The 23573-nt window shown below is 61.3% G+C and overlaps 2 protein-coding genes across 2 annotated transcripts; one reads left to right on the forward strand and one right to left on the reverse strand.

The window, feature by feature from the left end:
• Nucleotides 1-182: 182 nt before the first annotated feature.
• On the reverse strand, nucleotides 183-4181 carry AOC1 (amine oxidase copper containing 1). The gene is made up of 5 exons (XM_062618184.1): nucleotides 4098-4181; nucleotides 1747-3318; nucleotides 1255-1543; nucleotides 658-790; nucleotides 183-562 (listed from the first exon to the last, which is right to left on the reverse strand). The coding sequence occupies exons 1-5, from the start codon at nucleotides 4159-4161 to the stop codon at nucleotides 284-286; spliced, it is 2337 nt and encodes a 778-aa protein (XP_062474168.1). The 5' UTR covers nucleotides 4162-4181; the 3' UTR covers nucleotides 183-283.
• A 9157-nt stretch (nucleotides 4182-13338) lies between these two features.
• Nucleotides 13339-23362, forward strand: LOC134163112 (uncharacterized). Its single transcript, XM_062617662.1, has 10 exons — nucleotides 13339-13425; nucleotides 13637-13763; nucleotides 14084-14188; nucleotides 14442-15441; nucleotides 17644-17915; nucleotides 19084-19182; nucleotides 19486-19623; nucleotides 19733-19837; nucleotides 20193-20285; nucleotides 21442-23362. Exons 1-10 carry the CDS (start codon nucleotides 13417-13419, stop codon nucleotides 22818-22820), a joined length of 3327 nt encoding a protein of 1108 aa, XP_062473646.1. The 5' UTR covers nucleotides 13339-13416; the 3' UTR covers nucleotides 22821-23362.
• The last annotated feature ends 211 nt before the right edge of the window (nucleotides 23363-23573 follow it).

The raw sequence follows: 23573 nt of genomic DNA on the forward strand, positions 1-23573 counted from the left end.
CCCATGTGGGACAGGGACAAGGGCCAGGAGTGTGGTGCAGGGTGGAGAACCTTGAACTATGGTGGAATTAAATACTGCAACAGCCAATTCGCGGGATGTGATGTTCCCGGTGCCCAGGCCAGCACTCATGCCCAAGGCAGTGCCAGGGCCGCTGTATGGCCCATGCACGGATGGGGCCATAGGAGGTGGCATTGCCTTTACTGAGCCCAGGACACAGCATGGCACTACCTGGGGTCCCCATGGCCCAGGGTGTCCCCAGTGCCGCCACCAGTGCTGTGGCGGGTCACTCCTGCCGGTAGGTGCCATTGTACGTGAAGGGCTCTGGACCAACACAGGCGCCAGGGCTGGCCGGTGTCCAGCGCTGGATCTCAACACGGGAGAAGGTGGGAGGGTCCAGTGGACGGACAATGACGGGGCTGTGCGAGGCCACCGAGGGGTCCTCATTGAAGAAGTTGAAGGGGCGCAGGAAGAAGCCAACGGCGTTGCCAGGTGTGGCTGTGTTGGGGATGTCCTCGGCGTGCGGGACATGCAGGAATCCTACGGTCACCCAGGCCACCAGGTCCTGTGTGAATGGGACCGGTGATATCGTGGGGCACAGTGGCCTCCCTGTGAGTGCCAGTGGGGCCTGAACCCCTAGCTCCATCCCCGTATTGTCACCTGGTCGTCGATGCTCTCGTTGTTGCGGATGAAGCCCTCAAAGCTGACCAGAGGGTCCCAGGGGTCATTCTGGGCATAGATGCTGCTGCTGGTGGGCTCGTTCTCATGGTGCCGCGTCACGGCCAGGTGGTACCTGTGTGGGAAAGGGCAGGATCAGGCCCCTCGATGGCACCAGGAGCAGGACCCATCTCCCACCCCTACCCGGGCCACCCGTCACACAACCATGTAGGGATACCCAGGACTGGCAGGGAGTCCTGGGGAGTCCTAGCTCCTGGGGCCTTGGCAAGGCAATGCCCACTGGTGAGGCCCCCACTGCATCCCCACTGTGCCAGGCCAGGGGGCCCATGGTTCCCACAACTGTTGCACTCACAGTGCCCCTTGGGTGGATGTTAGTGCCTGCCCTGGGGTGTCATGGTGTGAACTGTGGTCTCTATGGGGGTCACCCAGCAGTGACACATGACCATGACCATGACCATGACCAGCTCAGGCTGCAGAGGAGGGAGCCAATGGCGCAGGGAAGGTGCCCACACCATGACCACAACTACTGGGCACACAGTGGGCCTGTCCATAGCCACATCCTGGTTCTGGGGTCCCCACCTGCCCCAGGAGACTCCCTCCTCTTCCTGCCACCCGCGCGGCAGCACGGGCCCGGCGTGGGAGCTGTGCTGGATGCGGTAGCTGCGTGCATGGCCCCAGCGGTTGCGCCGGCGCGGATTGTAGAAAAGCAGGTAGCGCGGCAGCGCCGTGCCGAAGGGGAAAGCAGCCTGGCGCTCGGTGTGGCGGGGCTGCCGGTGCAGCCAGGGCTGCACCACGCGGGCACCTGGGCTCCAGGGGTTGGAGATATTCTCAAAGCGCACGTCCATGGTCTCGAAGCTGTTGCCGGTGCCTGCAAGCAGAGAGGCTGTGAGATACGGCGAGGACCCTGCAGAGGTGCCACCGTGGCTGGGGGACACCTTCAGAGGGTCCATGTTGTGCCCAGGCAGTGGCACTCCCACGGGATGAGCCTCCCAGTCCCCTGGATCAACACGTGAGGTCTGGTCCCACCACCCAGCGCCCACCCCATAGCTGGGGGGCAGCAGGGGGCTGCACCTGCGATGTCCAGGTCCACCTTGTAGTGCACGAGGTGGGTGTGGAGGTTGCCGAGGACGTGGCTGTGGACGCGGCTGCCGTAGCGCCGGCCCTGTGGCGTGTAGAAGGTGGCATGGATGAAGCCGGTGGCATGGACCTTGGCCTCCATCACACCGTTGGGGTAGAGGAGGAAGTCCCAGATGTAGTCGTAGTTGTAGACGGTGGAGGTGGTGCGCAGGACCAGCGCCTGCCCCTCCAGGCCAGCGTAGAAGTGGAACCCCCCTTGGAAGTCACTATCAAAGTGGCGGCGGAGCGGGACGCCGGTGGGCAGCTCGAAGATGCAGATGGCACGTGGGAAGCGCACGGGCCCATCGGCATCGTAGAAGTGATGCACATCCAGGTAGGTGGCTGCCTCGGGGCAGTCGATGCCACGGGCCAGCTCATAGGTGACAGCACCCATTCCCCAGCCGGCATCCATGTACTTGGTCTGCATGGCAGCTGGCGTGTGGCCACCATAGAAGGCAATAGCCTCCTGCACGCTCACCTCGTAGGCCACGCGCTCCCCATTGAAGCGCAGGTTGAAGAGCTGGAGCCCGGCAGAGGAGCGCAGGCGGAAAGCCAGGCTCCATCCACTGTACTCCAGCTGGTTGCCGCGCACCCGATACCGCCGGCCCTGGGGCTCACACACCTTGGCACCGTGCACTGCAGTGGGGGTGCCAGTGGTGAAGCGCCCACGGGGCTCGTAGCTGGAGAAGAGCTGTTGTGAAGGGGGCTCTGGCAGCCGCGCCATCGCCAGCGTGCCACGCTCATAGCGCTCAGCCAGCTCCTGTGGGCTGGAGAAGTAGTGCCCGTTGTACCAGAGCCGCTGCACTGCCCAACGCCGTGGGTCGGGGTCCCGGTGGTCCACCAGCACCTCCAGCCCCACCGGGTGCAGGAAGAAGCCCTCCACGAAGCGCTGCAGCACCAGCCAGCTCCGGCGCTCACCGGACACCAGTCCTCGTGGCGCAATGTCCGAGAAGGTCAGGCAGCGCTGGGAGCAGTTGTGGAACCAGAAGCCGGTGGCGTCGAGCAGCAGCCGGTGGAGCGGCTCCATTGCCTGCGCCAGCACGCCATGCAGCAGCTCATACTCCAGCTGCGTCATGGGCCGTGCGGTGAAGGGCACAGTGCGGCTGCCCTTGAACCGCAGCAGCCGGTATGAGCTTGGCCGGGGCAGGGGGCCCACAGCAAATTCAGTAACATTGGGCTCCGCTTGCCCACCGAAAAAGACAACGGCCCGAGCCTGGCGCCGGGGCCGGCGGCCACCATGGTCCAGGTAGTGCAGGGCCAGCCGCTTCTTGGGGGGCAGCAGCTCCACCAGGAAGAGGGTGTTCTTGGCCAGGGGCCCCCCGCGGCTTGGGGACAGCCCCAGCTCCGGGCGGCTCATGAGGAAGGTCCGCACAGCGCGCAGCTCAGCCGCAGACAGGTCGGCGAAGATGGAAGCCTTGTCTGGAGGCAGCTCAGTGGGGCCGGCACTGGGGCTGGGGCCGGAGCTGGAGGCCATGGCCAGCACGGGCAGTGCCCAGGCGAGCCAGAGCAGCCACATCCTCGGAGGACCTGGGACAGAGGGAGCTGTGGAGGGTACAGAGAGCAGCCAATCCACATCCCTGCTGGCAGAGCTGGATGCCAGCATGGTCATCATGGTGTGACCACAGCATGTGCCATCCCATCCTGCAGCACTGTGCCAGTGAGGCAGGCCATGCACCATGCCATGCCATACTGGCTCTCCCGTTCCAGGAAGCATGTACCCCTTTGAGTGTGAGCACCAGTCCCATGGGAGCCACGAATCCCTGGGGATACTGGGCAGCCACTGTTATACTGGGGGTCCTCTCCACCAGCACCCTATTCAGTGCCCACCATTCCTCAGGCTGTGGGTGCTTGAGGGGACGGGCACACGATGACACCCCAAAACAGCCAGAGCCTACCCTGATGTGGCAGCTTTGGCTGGGGAGGGTCACTGGCTGGTGGGTCAGGGGCTTTTAGGGCAGGGAGAGGGCCTGTGTGGTGCTGGGACAAACAGTGGTTCCCACCTCCAGACATCAGAACAGTGGCACCACCGAATCCCTGCAGATGCCAACGCTGTGGGGCTGCTCCCCTTGGATTCCACGGGTGCCTGACACCCCTTCCCCCCCCCGTGTCACCCCAAAACCAGGTTGAGATTGGTGGAGGGCCTGGAGTGCGGAGGAGGGCTGCACCCCAAGCAGCTGGGGGACCCCGACTCTGACCCGAGCCCCCCCCCCAGGGCAAACAGTGGGAGCCCTACTGTGGGACCCCGGGGTCCCGACTCCCGGGGAGAAAACACCCGCCCTGCGCGACCTCCCGGTCCCCCCCCTCACCTGCCCGCGTTCTGCAGCCCGGCCTGTGCGTGCTGCCCGCCCGTTCCACTCCCCCCGGTCCCATCCCGTCCCGTCCCGTCCCGTCCCGTCCCGCCCCCCCGGGGTCAAGGCTGCTACCGCCCGGTCCCGCCTCCCCGGGGATCCCCCCCCAGGAAGGGTTTCCCACGATCACACACCCCACCCGCGTTTTGCACTCTCTGCTCCGCACCTGCGCGCTCCAGCACCGCTCGCTGCCGTGCTCCTGACACGCAAATGCGGGGGGGTGTTGCGGGGAGGGGCCCACGCGTGGGGGGGGGGGGGGGGGGGGAGGGACCCCGCGACCGGGCACACCCCGAGGGTGCCCCCGTCCTTCCCCCCATCACCCCCACGCGTGGGGCTGCAGGCCCGGCCCCCGCGGGTTAATGAACACCGGGCACAGCCCCTGGCCCCGCGGCCGCCCGGTCGTTGTCCCCCCTCTCTGCCCCAGGGTGCTGCCAGTCACGGCCTCACCCAGATCAAACTTCAGGGACAGGAGATAACAGCACCGGGATGGACCCACGTAGGACTGTGGCCGTGGTGCTCCTGCACACAGGGGTGGCAGACCCTGCCCAGCATGCTGGGACACCAGGGGGTGGACCCAGAGCTGGGATGTATCCACAGAGTGTCCCCCCTCCTCCTGGAGCTGTGCTATGGAGTGAGGCCATGGCGTGGCATGGCATGGCATGGCACAGCATGAAATGGCATGGATTGGCACAGTATGGTGCAGCATGGCATGACAGTGCAGCATGGCATAGCAAGGTGCAGCATGGCATGTCAAAAAGTGCTCTGCAGCACCTGGTTTTGGGAAGAGCTGCTGGACACTGGTGGTGATGGTGTTGGGAGTGCTGGAAAACATAGTGGTTTAGCTTTGTGTCAGTGATTGAAGACGGATAACTGCCCCAGCAACCCCTGGCATGGCCAGGAAGGCTGTCATGGAGAACAGCCAGCCAGCCAGTGCTCCTGGGGCTGCCAGGAAGTCGGTGGAAGCTCGGGGAATTCCAGGGGTGCCAGTTCCAAAAGGCCAGGTCTAAGCATGGAGTATGGGGTGAGAGCGCAGCACTGGACCCCTGGATCTGGGGTGGTTGCAGTTGGCACTACCCCATGGTGAGGCCTCTGCTTGCTCCTCGTATACCCGTCCCCATGGCAATGCAGCCCACATCCCTCTGGCAACCATGGTATACCCCATCCCCATGGCAATGTGTCCCTGACCCCCTCCATCCCTACAGTAGCACCACATCCCTATAGCAATGCACTCCCCACCCTTCCAGTGGTACCCATGGTGGCACCCCATCCCCATAGCAATGTTTCCATGACTCCCCATCCCCATGATTACATCCTGTCGCCATGGCAACGTCTCCAGGACAATCCCCCCCATCCCTACAGCGACACCGCATCCCCATGGCAACGTACCCCTATCCGACACTCCATCCCCATGGCAACACGTCCTTGCACCACCACTACCCCATCCCTCGCTGTTCCCATGGCAACGCCTCCCCTTAGCCCCGCCCCCCCTCACGCCCTCCCAACAGCAACACCTCCTCGGTCCCTATAGCAACCACATCCCCCCCCCCCCTCCAAGTCTCACCGCGGAGGAGCTGGATGCTCCAGGGCGCTCACAGCGCTCCCATTGTCCGGGCAGATCGTCCGCCGTCGCCATGGCAACGCGTTCTGGTCGGGATGCGGGGTACCCTGGGACACCCCGGCCCCGGGACACAGCAAGACCTGGGCTGGGCTGGTGGGGACCGACCCTGCCTGCCCGCACCCTGCCATCGTGCCTGGGTGGTCCCGAGGGAGCAGGGAAAGCCCTCACCCTTTCGCACTGCCCCCCACGGTTATCATGTTACAGCTGGGAGGTGTAGGGTCACTGCAGCTGTGGCCTTTGAGGAAGGACAGGGGTGTCTCTCAAGTAAGCGCAGGGAAGTTCCTGTTTTGGGGGGAGTAAAAGCTCTTCTTTGAAAGCCAGAGCCCCAGAAGGCACCAGGGAATGCGGCAGGCAGGCTGGGTGCCATCGCTGGTGACACAAGAGGGCACAACGACCTCTTCCGAGCAAAACAGCTTAACCAGGAGCACCTTGGCAGCGACAGAAACTCTTCCTAAACCCACGTGGCTGTTAACAGCATCGTGTTTGCTGTTTTATTGGCACTACCAAGGCAAAGCTGTGGCCGTAGAGTGCTTTAGCAGCAGTTTAAAACCAGAAGTGCAGAGACAGCGATTCCTCATCAGTGACCCTGATTGCTCCCAAAGCATGGGTGCATTTATCATCGCAGCTCCAGCAGAGCAGCTGGGTTATAAACTCACCCTCCCTGAGGATCTGGGAACCTGTTCTGGTTTCAAAAGAAGAATTCTTCCGTTTCTATAAGAGGAAACCACACGAGGATGTCTGGAATCAAAGGAGCCTTTGAAACAAAACCTCTGAGCGGGTGTTTATGTCTTACAGCGGATTATCAGCCACACACAGAGTGTGGCACAAATGATAAATGGCTGTGTGAGAGCGGAGGCCTGCGCTTCCTCTGGCCGGGCAGCAACCGGGGCAGAGCTCGTGGCGTTGACGCCAAAGAAGAGGCAAGAGGAAGGCTGAGAGGTGAAGGAAACGGCTGAGGTGGCTGAATAAACCTGATAGCTGAAGCCTGCAGAGGTTAAGGGAGTGTGCTGTGGTGGGAGGGGTTTACCCATGCAGGTTTCATGCTCCTCTATCCAGAAACAGGCTGCAGAGGGGTTGTGTAGAGCAGGAAAATGTGTTTCACAGTGCAGCCAGCAAACAGTTCCGAGCCTCCTGCACATCCCAGCAGTGTGAGCAGATGTGTGACAGAGTGGCCTATGTCCTCAGTGTCTCCTGGATCAGCAGTGGGGAGTCAGGAAGAGGGTCTTGAGCATCCATCATGCTTCTGTGCTGCCCCTCAACAGCCATCATCAGGCATGGCTGGTGTAGGTGTCCTCCCCAGAGATAGCCTAAGATGCGCTCCTGCAGGAGGAGGAACCACCAGGGAAAGGACAAGAGAATCTGTCGGCGTTGCACATGTCATCCCCATTATTCCTGTCTCTGGGGAGCACTATGTTGCCACTACCACGACACTGAACAGGCTCAACACCGGCTTCTGAAGGCACCAATCAGGCATCCAGGTTGGACTGGACCTGGAGCAACCTGGTCTAGTGGAAGGTGTCCCTGCCCACGGCAGGGGGTTGGAACTGAATGAGCTTTAAGGTCCCTTCCAACCCAAACCATCCTGTGATTCTATGAACCTCTACAGCTTCATCTTAGGGGATGTGTGTTCTGGTGGTGCAGGTAGTTGGAGAGATTCACTCTGTGCTGGTGCCTGAGATGGAGCTGGCCTTTGGAGTAGCCTGGCTCTCCGTAGGACACAGCAGCAGTCCTATAGCCCCTGAAGGCCATTGCTTGTCATGGGTACAGCTGGAGATACCCAACAGCTCTGCAAAAGCTCACAATACTACTGGAGGCACCTGAGCACATCTCTAGGTTCCACAAGGTGAAGCTCACTCGCTGGTATTCACTCTTCATTGTTGTGACTCCTGACATCTACCTTGGGTTTTGACCTCCTCTTTGATGCCTCTGGGCTGTCTCCCAGGCACACCCCAGCCACTTCTCACCTATGAGATGGGGCAGGGAGAAATCATGTGATTCACAGTGTGAAGTGGGGACATGCCCTGGGGCTCCAGCAATATCAGATTACCAGAGGAGCAATCTGCTTGCTGTGACTGCACTGCCACCTCTTCCCTGGTGGGATATCTCCCAGCAGAGAGTGCTCCTGGGTATCCCTGGAGCCCTGCTCATGTCAACATTGGGCCTCTCACTGCTGAGCCAGAGGCTGGTGCCTGTGCCCACAGTGAGCAGGTCCCTGTTCCACATCCCACCTCCCAGGGGATGCAGAGGGGTTGGTTTATCAGATGTGGCATTCCAAAATAAACCCCTGCAAAGCTTCCGTGGCCTCGAGCCGCCCTCCCGTGTTCCCAGACAGCTACCAACTGGGTGGGATGGGGGGAAAATGTGCGCTGAAGATTTCTAGTTGCTGAGGGGCTGCTGGATTGTGAAAAGCAGGCACAAGCACTGGAAGTGTCTGGAAAGCTTCAAGCCTGTTCCCACAACTCCGCTGTGTTTCTTTCGCCACCGTATTTCTTTGCAGAAGACCTGCTTCTTGTTTCTGAGACAAAACAGTTTGCTGTCACCCCCTCCAAAGCTGAAGCAGCTGCCTGGAACCCTGTGCCCCAGTGCAGCAGAAATGGGGGCACTTGTCCCACCTTCCAAACATCTCTTCTCCCTAACCCCCCCATTCAGCCCAAGAAATGCCTGCATGTCACGAAGCAGGGCTGATGGTCCCTCACCGTCATCACCTCCCCGTGAACATCAGGTGCTTCTGAAGCACGGAGGCGTGAAGCTGAGCTTTGCAGCCCTCCTTTTGTGCCCATCCCTCCACTCGCGGTGCTGTGGCTGCAGTTCTCAGCTCTCCCCCTCAGGGGAGGGTTTGAATTGCTCCAGCTGGTGCCTTCACACCAGATGCAGGGTTTTTTTCCGCCTCTTCCCTGACTGCCGACAAAACCCTTGTAATCAAAAGAATAACAAAGCACACAATGGCCCCATCAGCTCCCTCAGCCAGCACTTCCGCCAGCTGCTCCTTTCTTTTAGGAGAAAATCTTCCATTACTCAACCCTTTCACGAGTTCATGCTTCTTTTTGGGGCCTGGATCCGGTGTTTCACCACGGGAGTGTTTCCTTTAGAGGTGCAGAGGGAAGGGCAGCTGCTAAACCAGAGCCAAGCAGCACCCTCGCTGCTGGGGTAATCGGGATACACGGATTTAAAAGCTCAGCCTTCTTGTCCCTGTGAGTGCAGCTTTCTCTGGCCTGGGCATCCACAGCTCCTCCACTTGCATCCACAGCTCCTCTATTTCACATCACAGGATCATATCCCCGCTGACAATCAGTCCTGCTCAAGCCTCGGGCTCACTGCTGCCCCTTCTCTCCCCCGCTTGGGGTGCCAAAGGACCTGCAGAGCCTCCTGGTTGCATCTCTGCAGCTTCTGGAAAGAAGCTGCGTGCTCCAAGCTGCTTCCAACACCGTTGTGGGCTTCCCCAGGGTGTCTGCGCCACCATCTCACACACTAGATGCGTGCTTGCTCTCAGTCCTGTTGTTTGTCACTAACGGAGTCCTTTGTGTCAGCTGCGGTGACTGGATTGCTTTACCAAGGAAGTGTATCTGCTTGACTGAGAGCAGAAGGCACTGTGTTGTTCCCAGGGTACGTGGCCAGGCTTCAGGTTCAACAGAGCCTTCCTTCCCTTGGCTCTGTCCATGCAGTTTTGCTAAAGCAGTGCTTAAAGCTGGAGAAGCTCCATCAAGGATTTCATAGGGAAATTTCTTTGTATGGAAATGAGATGGAGGTTGAACCTTCATTAGCCGCTGGCTGCTGTGACACCCTGTGTCACCCAGGGGTTTTCATAGAATCACAGAATGGTTTGGGTCAGAAGGGACCTTAAAGCTCACCCAGTTCCAGCCCCCTGCCATGGGCAGGGACACCTTCCACCAGACCAGGTTGCTCCAAGCCCCATCCAACCTGGCCTTGAACACTGCCAGGGATGGGGCAGCCACAGCTTCTCTGGGCAGCCTGTGCCTCACCACCCTCACAGGGAAGAACTTCTTCCTCAGATCCCATCTCAATCTCCCCTCTGTCAGTTTAAAGCCATTCCCACTTGTCCTGTCCCTTCCTGCCCTTGTCAAAAGCCCCTCTCCAGGTTTCTTGTTGGCCCCTTTAGGCACTGGAAGCTGCTCTTAAGGTGTTCCTGGAGCCTTCTCTTCTCCAGGCTGAACAAGCCCAGCTCTCTCAGCCTGTCTCCATAGCAGAGGTGCTTCAGTCCTCGGAGCATCTTTGTGGCCACCCCAGCACTGCAGCCCCATCACTGTGGCAGGGACAACGCCCAAGGACTGGCTGCAGCAGGAAGATAAATCCTGTGGCTCCCAGTCCCTCCTCTTGGGACAGAGAGAATCATGTCCCTTGCAGGGACGTGGTGAACCTGGGCCTGCTTCACGTGGGCACCAGAGGGAGAAGAGGAGGCAGTGTCACATCCAGCAACAGAAATAGATCAACTGGATGGAAAATGGCTCAGCTGTTTGAAAACGCTTTGTCGGGTATTTCTGGCCAAGGATCACACTTCCCTGCCTCCCTCTGTGAGATCCCAATTGACCTTTCTGCAATTAGTATTCCCCAGAGGATGAGGCTTCATTAGGAGAGTACCAACAAGGAGGTGCAGGGCACATCTTGGTGGGATGCCATGGAGCATGGAACAGCACATACACACCACCTCCTCCTGCTTGGGGTCACAGCTCCTACATCAGGACAGTTCCCTGCTGGGAAACCCCCGTGGATATTGTTCCCAGGATGAGCAGTGCTGCACAGAGAAATAGCGGTGGTGCTCCCAGAATGCCTGGACCAGCTGCTTCAGTAGTTGGATTTCCTTGGGAAAGCTGGAAGTGACTGCGGGAAGGCAGCTCCCCCCTGGTTTGGGGCCTGGACACAGGGGCTATCCCCAAAGAACAGGGTGCTGCCAGCGAACACTTGTGATGGAACAAGTGACTGTGCCACCTACCTCAATGCCACGGTCTGGCTTTGATCCCTCTGGTAACACTGGACCTTTCCTACCCTGTCCCACCAACCTCCTGGACATGGGGGTCTCCTCCCAGTCAGCACCAGCCCAGTGATGGTCTGATTTTTCAGCGTATGCCCCTTTCCAAACATCACCCCATCCCCTTGAAGAGCCCACAGGTCCTTCTGGGTGGCCAGCACAGCTCATAATGGCTCTGCAGACACCGGGGCTGTGCTGTGGGGTGAGCAGCCTCCAGGAATTCCCTTCAGTGTAGTTGTGATCGTCAACAGAAGCACTAAGCCAGTGCAGACCCAGGGATCTGTGGTTTTAAGGGCATTAGTCAGTGCCTTAACCTCCTCCCCCCCCCCCCCCCCCCCCCCCCCCCCCCCCCCCCCCCCCAACCCTCTCCAGCTCTGGGCTGATGCCAGAAAAATAACTGGGAATCGTCTCCCCACATCAGGAATTCATTCTGAACGGCAAAGGAAGAAGAACGCCAGTTTTGGCCTTTTCATGGGATTCGGAGCTGCGAAGCACAAATGAGCACTGACGTCCTCAAGATCCCCCCTTCACGGCCCCGCACTCCCTGGCCCTCCAAAACGGGGCCGGCGCTCGGCCTGGATCCCAGCACCGACCCACGTGTGCGCCCGGCACGTTGCGGGACGGCGGCGGCACAACTAGGGCATCCCAAAAAAGCCACCCGGGGCCGCGGCAGCGGGTGTCACACCCGGAGGCGGCCCAGAAACCGGCGGGAGGGGAAGTGTCTGTGTGACAACCGGCACAAACCCCCAGCGGCCGCCCCGAGCGCTGGCCTGGAAACGCTCCTCCTGTGCTGCGGCAGTGCCGAGCGCCGCCGGCATCGCCTGTCGGACGTCCGCGGGAGCGTTCGGGGGTCACTGGCACACCGGCATCATTAGGGTTGGAAGGGGCCTCTGGAGATCACCCAGTTCAAGGCAGGGCTACCCAGAGCAGGTTATACAGGAACGTGTCCAAGTGGGTTTGGAATGTCTCCAGACTCCACAACCCCACTGGGCAGCCTGTTCCAGTGCTCTGCCACCCTCAACGTAAAGAAGTTCTTCCTCATGTTGACGTGAAACTTCTTGTGTTTTGGTTTATGGCCATTGCTCCTCATCCTGTCACTGGGCACCACTGACAAGAGTCTGGCACCATCCTCCTGGCACCCACCTTTGAGATATTTATATGCAGTAGTAAGATCCCCTCTCAGACTGCTCTAGACTAAACAAGCCCAGCTCCTGCAATCTCTCTTCATAAAAGAGATGCTCCAAACCCCCAGTCATCCTTGTCGCCTCTGCTGGACCACCCCCCCACCCCCTCCCCCCAGTAGCTTGTCTTTCATGTACTGAGGAGCCCTGGACTGGACACAGTACTCCAGATGTGGCCTCACCAGGATCGAGAGATGGGGGGGGGCACCTGCAAAGACTCCTTCTTGATATCATACACGTGTGAATGCACCCAACATGTTTCTTGGTGCTTCTGGATGCCGAGTCTTGGATTTCTTGTGCCCCGACACACATGGAGGCAGCCAGGCTGTGTCCACGCTGCTCTCCCCAGGGCACAGCCTGGTATCTGCAGAGCCATTTGCAGAGCACTGGTCACCCAGAAGGACCTGCAGGCTCTTCCACACAGTGATGTCCCAAAAGGACGTTTCCTCTGATTCCCTCCTAATACTCTGAAAAATCAGGCTGTCACCAGGCTCGTGCCAGCTGGGAGAAGTCCATCCCTAGGAGATTGGTGGGATGGGGTGGGAAAGGTCCAACATTGCCTCAGCGAGGCACAGGCAAACACTTCTCCCAGGACACACCATTTGATGCTAATTCCCTCTCAGAAAGTGCCAGTGGATGCTTATTCCCTTCTGGGACATGTTGGTGGATGCTCATTCCCAGCACAACCTGCCAGGTGCAGATCTTGGCTGCCAAGGCAGCAGCTGAGCTGGAATTTCCCCCGAGCACTGGAGGGATGTCCGTCCCCGGGGCTGGCACACTCGGCATGGGGCAGAGGAGCAGAGGCCAAACTTCACTCTGCTCAGGGAAGTTCCCACCTGCAATTCCCCTTGGTTTTGGAGTATGCCCCTCTCAGAGCCCTGGGGCATGAAGCCCCCCAGCCACCTCTCCCCAGGGCATCCCTGCACCTGGAGTTACAGCAAAACACCCACAGGGATGGAGCCAGCAGCACAACACCCCATGGGACCCGGTGTGGTTCAGTGGTAGGACCAAAGGGCTGGACCCCTATAGGGGAAGGTTCACGAGCTCGAGGGCCGCCCCGTGTCCCCATCCAGAGCTTTGCAGGCTGCGGGGAGGGCAGCAAAATGCATGTGAGGGCATAGGGAGGGCAAGGGGAGCTGGTGGCCCCCGCTCCGCGTGGTGGCAACGGGGAGGGAACTGCTGCTGGGAGCCCTTGGGCCCTGCTTGGTCCCCACGGTCCCTTCCAATGACACCGAGCGCACCCGGAGCCCGCGGCTGGTGCTCCTGGGGGCTCCGTATGCCAGGGGTGATGCTCCCGGTGCCCGGGACCGACGCTCCGCTGCTCCCCCCAACCGGTGCCCTCCCCAACCGGTGCCGACGCTCCGCCCCTTCCCACCGCCCATCGCGGTCCCGGTTCCGCCCTCGCCGTCCCCTTCCGGGCCCTCTCCGGCAGCCATCGAGGCGCTGGCGGCGGCGCCGGCGCTCTCCCGGGTGGCGGTGGTGCCCCGGTCAGAGATGCAGCGGGTAAGGCCGGGCCCGGGTGTCCCGGGGTGGAGGTAGTGCCCCGGTCCCATTCCCGCACCCATTTCCGGTCCTGGAGGCAGCTCCTGCCCGTGGCTCCCGTTGACCCCGGGGCCGGGAGGGAGGAGCGGGCTGGGGGGAGGCGGTGTGTGCGCCGGGTCCCGGTGCTGCTGCGGGACCCCCGGGACCCCTCCTCTCGCCCTCTTGTTCTCAGGGTGCGGTGGCCTTCGAGGACGTGGCCGTGCACTTCTCCCCCGAGGAGTGGGGGCAGCTGATGCGGTGGCAGCGGCAGCTCTACTGGGAGGTGATGCTGGAGAACCGGGACCTGGTTGCCAGTCTGGGTAAGGATGAGCCCTGCACGGAGCTCATGGGGCCCCGGGACTGAGCTGGGGTTCCAGAGGCTTGGCTGGGGTCCGGGTCACAGCCTGACCTGCTGAGTCTATCCCCAGTGTGTGAGGAGTAACGGTTCCAGGTTCCCTGGCCCTGCTGCTCCCCATCCAGGTGCATCCCAGTTTGTTGTCACAGCCGGCATTAGCACCGGCAGCCCTCCCTGGACCTGCTGCTTCTGCAGCCGGCAACCCCCCAGCACAGCCTCTGTGACAGTGACAGTGACACTCCTGGGGTGGCTCAGAGGACACTGAAGGTCCTCTCTTCTGCACAGTCTCCGAGTCCAAGTTTGTCTGCAAAATGGAGGCTGAGGAGGAGTCGTATGTGGGGGACCCCTGCGGCAGAGGGGACGGAGGAGCTCCTGACACCTCTGGAACCTGTGAGTGAGCACTGGGACACTGGCATGGCCTGGGGCACTGGGAGGGGAAATTGGTGGTGCTGTAGCAAGGTGAGGTGGCCACCGAGACCAGCCCCTGCCGGGTGTCATCCTGGTCAGGGCATCCCGCCTCTGCCCCCGGCCCAGTTGCCCCGTGGGCATTGCAGGGATGAGGGGAGGCTGCAGCAGGCAGGGGGACAACACTGTGGGCACTGTGCTGGGGTGTCCCCATGATGTGACTCCCTGTTCCCAACAGCTGCCTGGGACACGGCTGCTGCTGAGGAGCTGTCTGAGGAAGACAAACAGGGATGCTGGGTCCCATGCACAGTGCAAGCCAGTGCGGCCAAGGTGTGGTGCACACCGCTCCGCTCCAGCTTGTGTGACACAGAGACCTGGGCCGGAGCCTCCCCCCAGGGGCTATTGGGGAGAGAGCAGGTGCTGGTGCCCGGGGCGCTTCTCATCTGTGGCATGTGTGGGCAGAGCTTCAAGGACGAGGCCCGGCTGCGCACACACCAGGGTGAGCACCTGCAGCCGGCACCCTCCTACCAGTGCAGGGCCTGCGGCAAAGTGTTCCGCCACCACCGCAGCCTCCTGACGCACAAGAAACATGGGGGCCGGCACCGGCACGTCTGCATCGAGTGCGGCAGCACCTTCTGCTTGAAAGGCGACCTGCTGCGACACCGGGCGAGCCACGGCAGCGAGAGCAGCTACTGCTGCCTGCTGTGTGGGGACAGCTTCCTCCACAAGTGCAAGCTGCAGGCGCACCTCAAGGAGCATGCCGCCGGCAATGCCTGCCACGAGTGCTCCGACTGCAAGAAGTGCTTCAAGGATGAGGCCAGCCTGAGCCGGCACCGAGCGGCACACGGCGAGGAGCGGCCATTCCGGTGCGGGCGCTGCGGGCGCAGGTTCAGCTGGCAGGAGAGCCTCATCATCCACCAGCGCAGCCACGTGCAGGAGCGCTCCCACAAGTGCCCCGTCTGCGGCCGCTGCTTCAGCCGCAGCGGGTACCTGCTGGCGCACCAGCGCGTGCACACGGCCGAGCGGCCCTTCACCTGCCCGCAGTGCGACAGGTCCTTCCGCAACAAGGCCAACCTCATCACCCACAAGAGGCTGCACCGCCGCTGCCAGACCTTCACCTGCCCCCAGTGCCACCTGGGCTTCAGGTCCAAGAGCAAGCTCCTGAGGCACCAGCGTGAGCATGCGGAGCGCGATGCCAGGAGCCTTTGCACAGGGGCTGAGCAGGCTGGCTGCCAGCAGTAGCTGTGGCTGCTATGGAGCTCAGGAGGAGTTTTATCTCGATGTGGAGGGTCCAGAGGAGCCCCTTCCTGCCCCCAGGGCCTGACTTCATTGATGCAAAGTGCCTTCCTCCCAGTGCCCATCCAGGATTTGTGATCCCTGTGCTCCACGCCCTTTTGGGCATAGGGAAATCCCTCCAGAGCACCTCATTTTCTCTTCAGGCCTTGGAATATCCCTCCAGGGCACGTCCCAGTTCTCCTGGTCCCACCAGTGCCCTGCCCCTGTGTGGAGGGTGTCTTCCTGTCTACATTTAAAGTAGAAGCGAGCGATAAAAGTGTGGGGTCTGGTCTCTTGTAGCAGCACAAAAGGGCCTCATCCTGCATCGTGGCGGCAGCTCATGTCCAGAGCCCTTCACTTCTGCTCTTGGTCTCCCCTTGGGGTGGGGCTGGGGGCTTGGAGGGCCAAATAGCACCAGACCCTGTGCCAGAACCTGCCATGGTTCCAAGGCTCTCAAGGGTGAGGATATTGCCTGTGTTCAGAAGGCGGCCATGATCCAAGCACTGGGATAACCTGCTGGGCATACCTAGCATAGGGTGTCATGGGCCCCCTGGTAGCACCCAGTCCCTTTGCTGGTCATGCCTGGGCTTTTGGAGTGCAGACCCAATCTGAGGGAGGAGGGTGATGCCCTGTGCTTCACCCCTGGGCTGGAAGGAGATTGCAGCGGTTGTGGCTGGAGGCTCTGGCTCTGTGTGCATCTCACCTCACTCCTCCCCAGCTTAGCTGGTGGCCATCACTGCATGGAAGGTGGCTACCCTGTGCTGCTGCTGCTCCATAGACTGATCACAGAACCATAGTCTGGTTTGGGTTCGAAGGGACCTTAAAGCTCCATCCAGTTCCAAACCCCTGCCACGGGCAGGGACACCTTCCACTAGACCAGGTTGCTCCAAGCCCCGTCCAACCTGGCCTCGAACACTGCCAGGGATGGGGCAGCCACAGCTTCTCTGGGCAACCTGTGCCAGGGCCTCACCACCCTCACAGGGAAGAACTTCTTCCTCAGATACAATCTAAACCTCTCCTCTGTCAATTTAAAGCCATTCCCCTTGTCCTGTTCCTACATGCCCTTGGCAAAAGCCCATGGCAAGTCAACAGCGGCAGTGGGCTATCCCTAAGGTCCCTGGGTCGATTTACCCCTGCACTGTGTCCATGAAGAATATTCCTCAAGTAAAAGCTGCCTTTTTGGAAAGCAGGTTTCCCAAACTGACCCATTGTGCTCTGCCATTGTCCCGCTGCTTGTCTGGGTGGGCACCCCAGGGCTTGTGAGCCCCAGCGTGGGGAGCATGGCTGGGTCTGGGACCCTGGGGTGCCAGCAATATCCGGCACAGGCTGCTGGGCCAGCAGCTCTTCCCTTGGGCACCGTTGCCACTGGCTCCCCAGTCCCAGGCAAGCGTAGGTGTGTTCTGAGTCCTGGAGCGCCGTGATGTCCACAATTCCTCATAGGTTAATGAATCCCTTTGGCAGGAATGAAAGTGGAGGGACAGCAGAGGGGGAACAGCAACTCCCGAGGGGCCTTGGGCTAGGGGTGCAGGCAGTGGAGGTGCAGAGGTGGTGTTGCTCTCCTTTTGCTTATTTTCCTCCCCTGGTGCCAGGCCTTGCCCAGGCATTGATCAGGGGACCCGGAGCATCCATTCTCAAGGGCTCATGGATGAGGTGCAGTTGGGCTGGATGGTCGGTGAAGGCCCCCTCAGGCTGGAATTTTCCCTTCGCTTTCCCTTTTTGCCTTTCCCCTTTTTCCTTTCCCCTTCCTTTTTCTCTTTTCCCTTTTCCCTTTCTCCTTTCCCTTTTCTTTCTCTTCCCCTTTCACTTCCCTGTCCCACTTGGGATAACATCACCCTACCTCACTCCCATCCCCTTCCCACTGCTGCACACATCTGGGGCAGATGAATAATGTTGTGCAGGTGGAGCAGGGAGGGGAATAAACACATCCGTGCGGAATTGGTGCTGCCATTCCTGGTGCCAGCGATGTGTCTCATTGCCAGCGGCTGGCATGGCCGAATCAAGCATTGCCATCCTGCAGGGAATCCAGATCTATCTAGGTGGTCTGCCCCTACCACTTCCCTATGTCCTCATGCCCCCACATCCCCGTGTCCCTCATCCCACTGCAATCCGTCCCCCGTGCCTCCTCCATGACCCGACCTACTCAACATTCCCGTTCTGTCGCCAAGCCCAGTGCCCCGGTGCTTGCCGGTGAGAGCTCCGGCGGCACTGACACCCCTCCTCCCCGACCAGCACCGGTCTCCACCGCCCGCTCCTGCCCGCGACCCCGGAGCACCGGGCGGGGCGGGCCCCGGTCCCGGACTACGGCTCCCGGCAGCCCGCGGGGCCAAGGCCCTTTGTCTGCCGCCCCGCGCGCCGCCGCAGCCCCGGTGCGCTCCGCGGCCATCGCCGGTGAGAGCCGGGGGCGGGGACCGGCACCGGGACTGGAGCCGTGGTGCGGGTGGGGGACACCGGGACGGGACGGGAGGCGCTGTCGGGGTGACCGGGACGGCGGGGGCATCGGGGAGACACCGGGGGGGTGCACACCGGGACAAGCGGGGGGCGCACTGGGACAGGCAGGGAGACACTGGGAGTGGGGGGCACTGGACGGGAGCGTGGCACCGGGAAGGCGGTATTGAGGCAAGCAGCATGTCACCGGGACAGGCGGGGGGCACCGGGGGACGCTGGGACAAAGGTAGTGGACACCGGGACAGGCGGGGGGGGGCACCAGGACTAAACACGCCGTGGGGGGAACAGAGCAGGGGCATACCGGGAGCGGGGTAGTCCCGTGCGGGGGTGGGGGGGGAACATGCCCCAAACCCTGTCCCATTCCCGGTGAGTGCAACGGCGGGAGCAGGGGTTGGGGTGGGGTGGGGGGGTGGCACGGAGGGTGGCAAGGATGTGGGGGTGCCAGCATCCCATAAGAGGAGCATCCTCCCCATGGCTGTGGGGCTGCCCCTCAGCCCTGCATCCCATCAGTGGTGTGATGGGTGCAGAGTGACAGATCCATGGTCCCAGGGTGTGGGTAAGGTGCCCGCTCTGTGGCTCCTACGGGCTCCAACCACACTCACCTGAAATCCCTGCCTGGGGCTGGTCCTGCTCCTGGGCAGCCAGAGGTGAGGAACCCCGGAGCAAAGCCCTCTTGTTCGGAAGGGGCCAAACCCCATCAACCCCTGAGCACCCTGGTCCTGCTGCCCCAGTGCTTGCAGGGGTCCCTCAGCAGCACCTATTGCCTGAGCAGGGTATCCTTGGAGCAGGCAGGTAGCCAGGCAGGAGGATGAGAAGGAGGAGGAGGAGGACAGCCAGCCTTCACCTCCCAGAACCACTGGGTTGCTCCGGTGACCCTCAAGCTGGAGAGGGCCAGGGTGCAGGAACCCTGCATACCCAACCCCATGCTGGTGCCGAGCCCCACACTGGTGTCAGGGGGTCCCTGTGCTGGGGTTCGCCTGTTCTGATCCTGTACCCCCACCTTTGTGGCTGCTGGGCTGTGAGGAGCAGCCAGGGTGGCTGTTCAGGTGATGATGGCCTGACCTGGCACCCATGTTGGAGCCCAGACCTTGGGGTTGGCATCCCCTGGATGCCCAAGGATGGGGAGGGCACTGGCAGAGAGTCTCCCATCTCTCCAGCAGGTTCTGGTGGGACCACAGCAATGGAGCAAGAGGAGCCGCCGTTTGGGGGGAACCCACTGGACACGAGGCTCCAGGTGGTGCCCAATCCCTGTGGCACAGGTGAGGTGATGTCCTGCAGGTCCTGGCTGCCCCAGCAACCCAGAGACATCGCAGCTCCCCGTGCCATGGGACCCCAAGGGCTGAGGTGCCTCTTGCACAGAGCCCAGCACGGTGCTGCTGCTGGGGATGCCATACCCAGTACTGGCTGCTGCCGTAGTTATGGTCAGGTGAAGGTCCTTGCAGGGCAGCCGGGGGTGATGGATGGGAGTCCAATCCCCCTGCTTCCCTCCATGCCTGGAGGGAGCATGGACCCCGTGATGGCACTGCTCACAGTGCTGGTGTGATGCAGTTTGTCTTCCTCAGGGAAGGGCTGGGACGGTGCGAAGGGTGAGATCGTGGTGAAAACGGAACCAGAGGATGAATCCTACATTGGGTGTCCCCAGGGCCTTGAGGCTGCTGGCCCTGGTGTCCCTGGCACTGGTGAGCAGAGCAGGCAGCTGGGTGAGGGCCAGGAGCTCGGCAAGAGCTGTGGCTCCCAGGATTGAGTCCCCTGTCCCATGCCAGCTTCTCCGGGCAGCACCTTCCCTCCCTCCCTCCCTGCCTTCCACAGGCATCAAGGCTGAAGTCATTGGGAAAAGTGAGGATGAAGATGTGGCATATGGAATTTACAGCTCCGGCTCTCCGGGGCAGGACATGACCCCTCTTGACATGGCCTGTGAGTGGGGTGGGGAATACGGGGGGACACAGCCAGGGGGAATGGGGTGGGTGAGCTGGGCAGTGGGCAGCAGCCGGGCATGTACCAGGGGCAGCCACCCCTCTTGATCCCCTCCAAGTGCCACTTAGGACATGGTAACACTGTCCTGTGCCAGCCTGGGGATGATGGTGACACTGTTCCACACCACCCAGGGGACAGTGGCATTCTGTCCCATGGCACCGCTGAGCCTCAGCAAGTGCCCATGCGAGCCCAGCCCTGCCGTTGCCGCTGGTAGCGCTGCTGGCTGGGATGTGAAGCCCATCTGCGTCACCTGTGGCCCTGCTGGCACCCACCCAGCACCGTTCTCTGCTCTCAGGTGATGCCAAGCCCGAGGTCATCATGAAGGTGGAGCCAGAGGAGCTGCACATCGAGTGTCCCACAGGAGCTCCTGGCCACTGCAGTGGCACAGGTGAGCACTGGGGCAGCTCCATGGGTCCGGCAGGATGGGGGGTGTTGGGGTGAGTGCCTGGCTCGCTGTGCATGGAGCAGGGAAGGGCTCCTCACTGGGGCAGGTCACCCTGATGGAAATGGCCAGGTCCTGCTGATATGGACCTTAAAGCATCTTCCAGTAATGGGTTTGGCTGAAAGTTCCTTGCAGCTCCCGAGGAAGCACCAGGGGCTTCTGGATGGGACCAGAGACGGGGTGGTGCTCTCAACAGCAGTGAGATGCTGCATGGACACCCCATTCCCATCCCACACTCTGGGTGATGGGAGGAGAAGAAAACTCTTCTGAGGGGTTGCAGACCCCTGCAGATCCTTTGCATTTGCTGCCAGAGGGGCTGAGCCACACTTGATGCAGTGCTGAGCCAGGCATTACAAAGAGCAAAGACAAGGGTGGTGGGTGCTGCTGGTGACCGGCACTGGCTGCAGCTGCAGATATGATTTCCCCTTTACATTTACAGCTTCATTCAGCACTTTGGCTTTGGTGCCTCCTTGCCACAAGCCCGACTTGCACATGATTTGTGGTGTCGGGGCTCCCCCTTGCCATGAGTGGCTGTGGACATGGGGAGGTGATGTGCAGATGGAGGCAGCCCTGAGGGTCCCACCACCACCTTCTGGGTCCCACTGCCTCATGGGCTGCCCAGCGACCTTGGGGCAGTGTTACCATGGGCTTTCCATGATCAGGGTCCTGGGGCTGGAGCTGCCTCCACCACAGCTCCCACTACACCCGCAGCCTCCATGTCCCTCTTTCAGCCATGTCCCAGACCCAGCAGAAAGCTGCAGGGAGAGCCCCTGGTGCTACCACCAGCTATCCTGCTGAGCTTCTTGGTGTGCAGGCACAAGGTGCTGCTCTTCCACAGGTCCAGACAGACAGTGCGTGTGTTGTACCAGAGGTGTGAGCACCTCCCTGGGGTCAGCAGCAGTGATGCCACCCCTGCTCACAGTGCTGAGACGGAGACAAGACACTGGTGCCCTGATGACACAGACAGAGGGTCAGAGGGTCACGGTGGCCCCAGTGCCATGGCTGCACCGTGCCTGTGTCGATGGGCACAGCTCTGGTGGTGTCCAAGAACGTGGCTGTGGGACCTCACAGGAGGTAACCGCATGGTCCCTTCTCTTGGCAGGCATCAGTGGCAAGGAGGAGCTGGAAGAGATGAAACCAGGGTCATCAAAGCTGGAGCAGAGCCTGGGGGCTGCTGAGGGGGGTTCCCTGGGGCCCCGACCCCATGTTAGCCAGTGGACGGTGCAGCAGGTGCAGGGCACCGTGTCTGATCTCCGGCACAGCCCGGCAGTGCCCGGGGGACAGAGGGTCACCCCCATGCCATGGGGACTCTGCCAGGTGATGGACACGGCTCTGGTGGTGCCAGTGAGTGGCGCTGGACACGTCCCGTCCTCCACCTGCAGGACAGGCAGCACCACGGCCCCCAGCTCCAAGCCGGTGCAGCGACCCTGCAGCCACGTATCCGAGCGTCCCTTCGCCTGCAGCGAGTGTGGGAAGAGCTTCCAGCACCGGGGGAACCTCGTCACCCACCTGCGGGTGCACACCGGGGAGAAGCCCTTCACCTGCACTGTCTGCGGCAAGAGCTTCAGCCAGAAGGGCGACCTGATGCGACACCAGCGCATCCACACTGGTGAGAAGCCATTCTCCTGCACTGTCTGCGGCAAGAGCTTCTGCTCCAAGCAGACCTTCATCCTGCACCAGCGCATCCACACGGGTGAGAAGCCGTTCTCCTGCACCGAGTGTGGCAAGAGCTTCAACCGCAAGGCCAACTTCCTCACCCACCAGAAGATCCACCGTGGTGAGCGCCCCTTCATCTGTGCAGAGTGCGGCAAGGGCTTCTGCGCCAAGAAGACCTTCATCCTCCACCAGAAGATCCATGTCGGTGACCGGCCCTTCGGCTGCTCTGAGTGTGGGAAGAGCTTCAGCCGCAACGGTGACCTGACCCGGCACCAGCGCATCCACACGGGCGAGCGGCCCTTCGCCTGCGCCGACTGTGGCAAGTGCTTCAGCCACAACGGCGAGCTCATCAAGCACCAGCGCATCCACACCGGTGAGAAGCCCTTCACCTGCACCGAGTGCGGCAAGAGCTTCAACCGCAAGGGCACCCTCATCACCCACCAGCGCATCCACACAGGTGAGCGCCCCTTCGCCTGCACCGACTGTGGCAAGACCTTCAACCTGAAGACGACGCTGATGAAGCACAAGCGCATCCACACAGGCGAGCGCCCCTTCACCTGCCTCGAGTGCGGGAAGAGCTTCAAGTACAAGGGCAACCTGCGAACGCACCACCTCACCCACGCCGTGGAGCGGGTCTACCCCTGCACTGAGTGTGGCCGCGTCTTTGCCCACAAGAAGGAGCTGACGGTGCACCAGCGTGGGCATGCTGAGGAGAGGATCCTCTCCCGGTGCCGCGAGGGAGAACCCTTCAGCCCCTTCCTCCCTATGCACCCGCTCCTTGTACCCTGCACCCAGCGCCCTGTGCCGCTCTCCAAGTACAAGTAGGGGTTGGTGGCTGTGGGGACAGCCCAACATCCTGCCCAGGGTGTGTTCCCATCAATGGAGCGGTGAGGGGAGGAATGAGACCATCACCAGAGCCTTGAGCCTGCTGCGGGGCCAGTGGTGTGGTGGGATCAGTGGTTTTCCCAACTGCCAGATGCCAGGGGGGAGGCGCTGGCTGGGGATGCTGCCGGCTTTTGGTAGCACCCTGCTCTGACTGGGAGCTGGAGCTGGTGCTCCAGCCTCACCGGATCCCCACATCATGGTAGGGTTTGTGTTATGGCACAAACTGGCGTCCTCCACACAAGAGCTGCTGCTCAGAAACGTTCCAAAAGCGAATTGTGGTGGGAGAAGTGGGGCCAGGAGTCCCTGTGCCAGTTTTTGTGTCCCTGACACTGTAAAATGGGACAGCGCCCAGTGCTGTAGCTGCCCACAGGATGGTGGGGGTTTAACCCCTTCCTGGCTGTGTGGGGGCAAGTAAGGGGCTAGGGGGTGGCTGCTGGACACACGTATTTATAGCACCTTCTTTTTTATTCCCCCCGATACAGAAACTAATAAAAAGTGCAGCCCAACATTTTGCATTATGGGTGACAAGAAGCTCCCCATGACCCAGCTGTGTGTGCCTGAAGGCCAGAAACCAACTGTGCCCTGGGCTGCATCACCAGCAGCGTGACCAGCAGGTCAAGGGAGGGGATTTTCCCTCTCTGTTCTGGTGAGACCCAATCTGCAGCCTGGCATCCAGCTCTGGGGCCACAACGT

The sequence above is a fragment of the Pezoporus occidentalis genome, unplaced genomic scaffold (genome assembly GCF_034315485.1).
Source record: "Pezoporus occidentalis ecotype Australia unplaced genomic scaffold, CSIRO_AGI_Poc_V1 ctg2, whole genome shotgun sequence".
Taxonomy (NCBI): domain Eukaryota; kingdom Metazoa; phylum Chordata; class Aves; order Psittaciformes; family Psittacidae; genus Pezoporus; species Pezoporus occidentalis.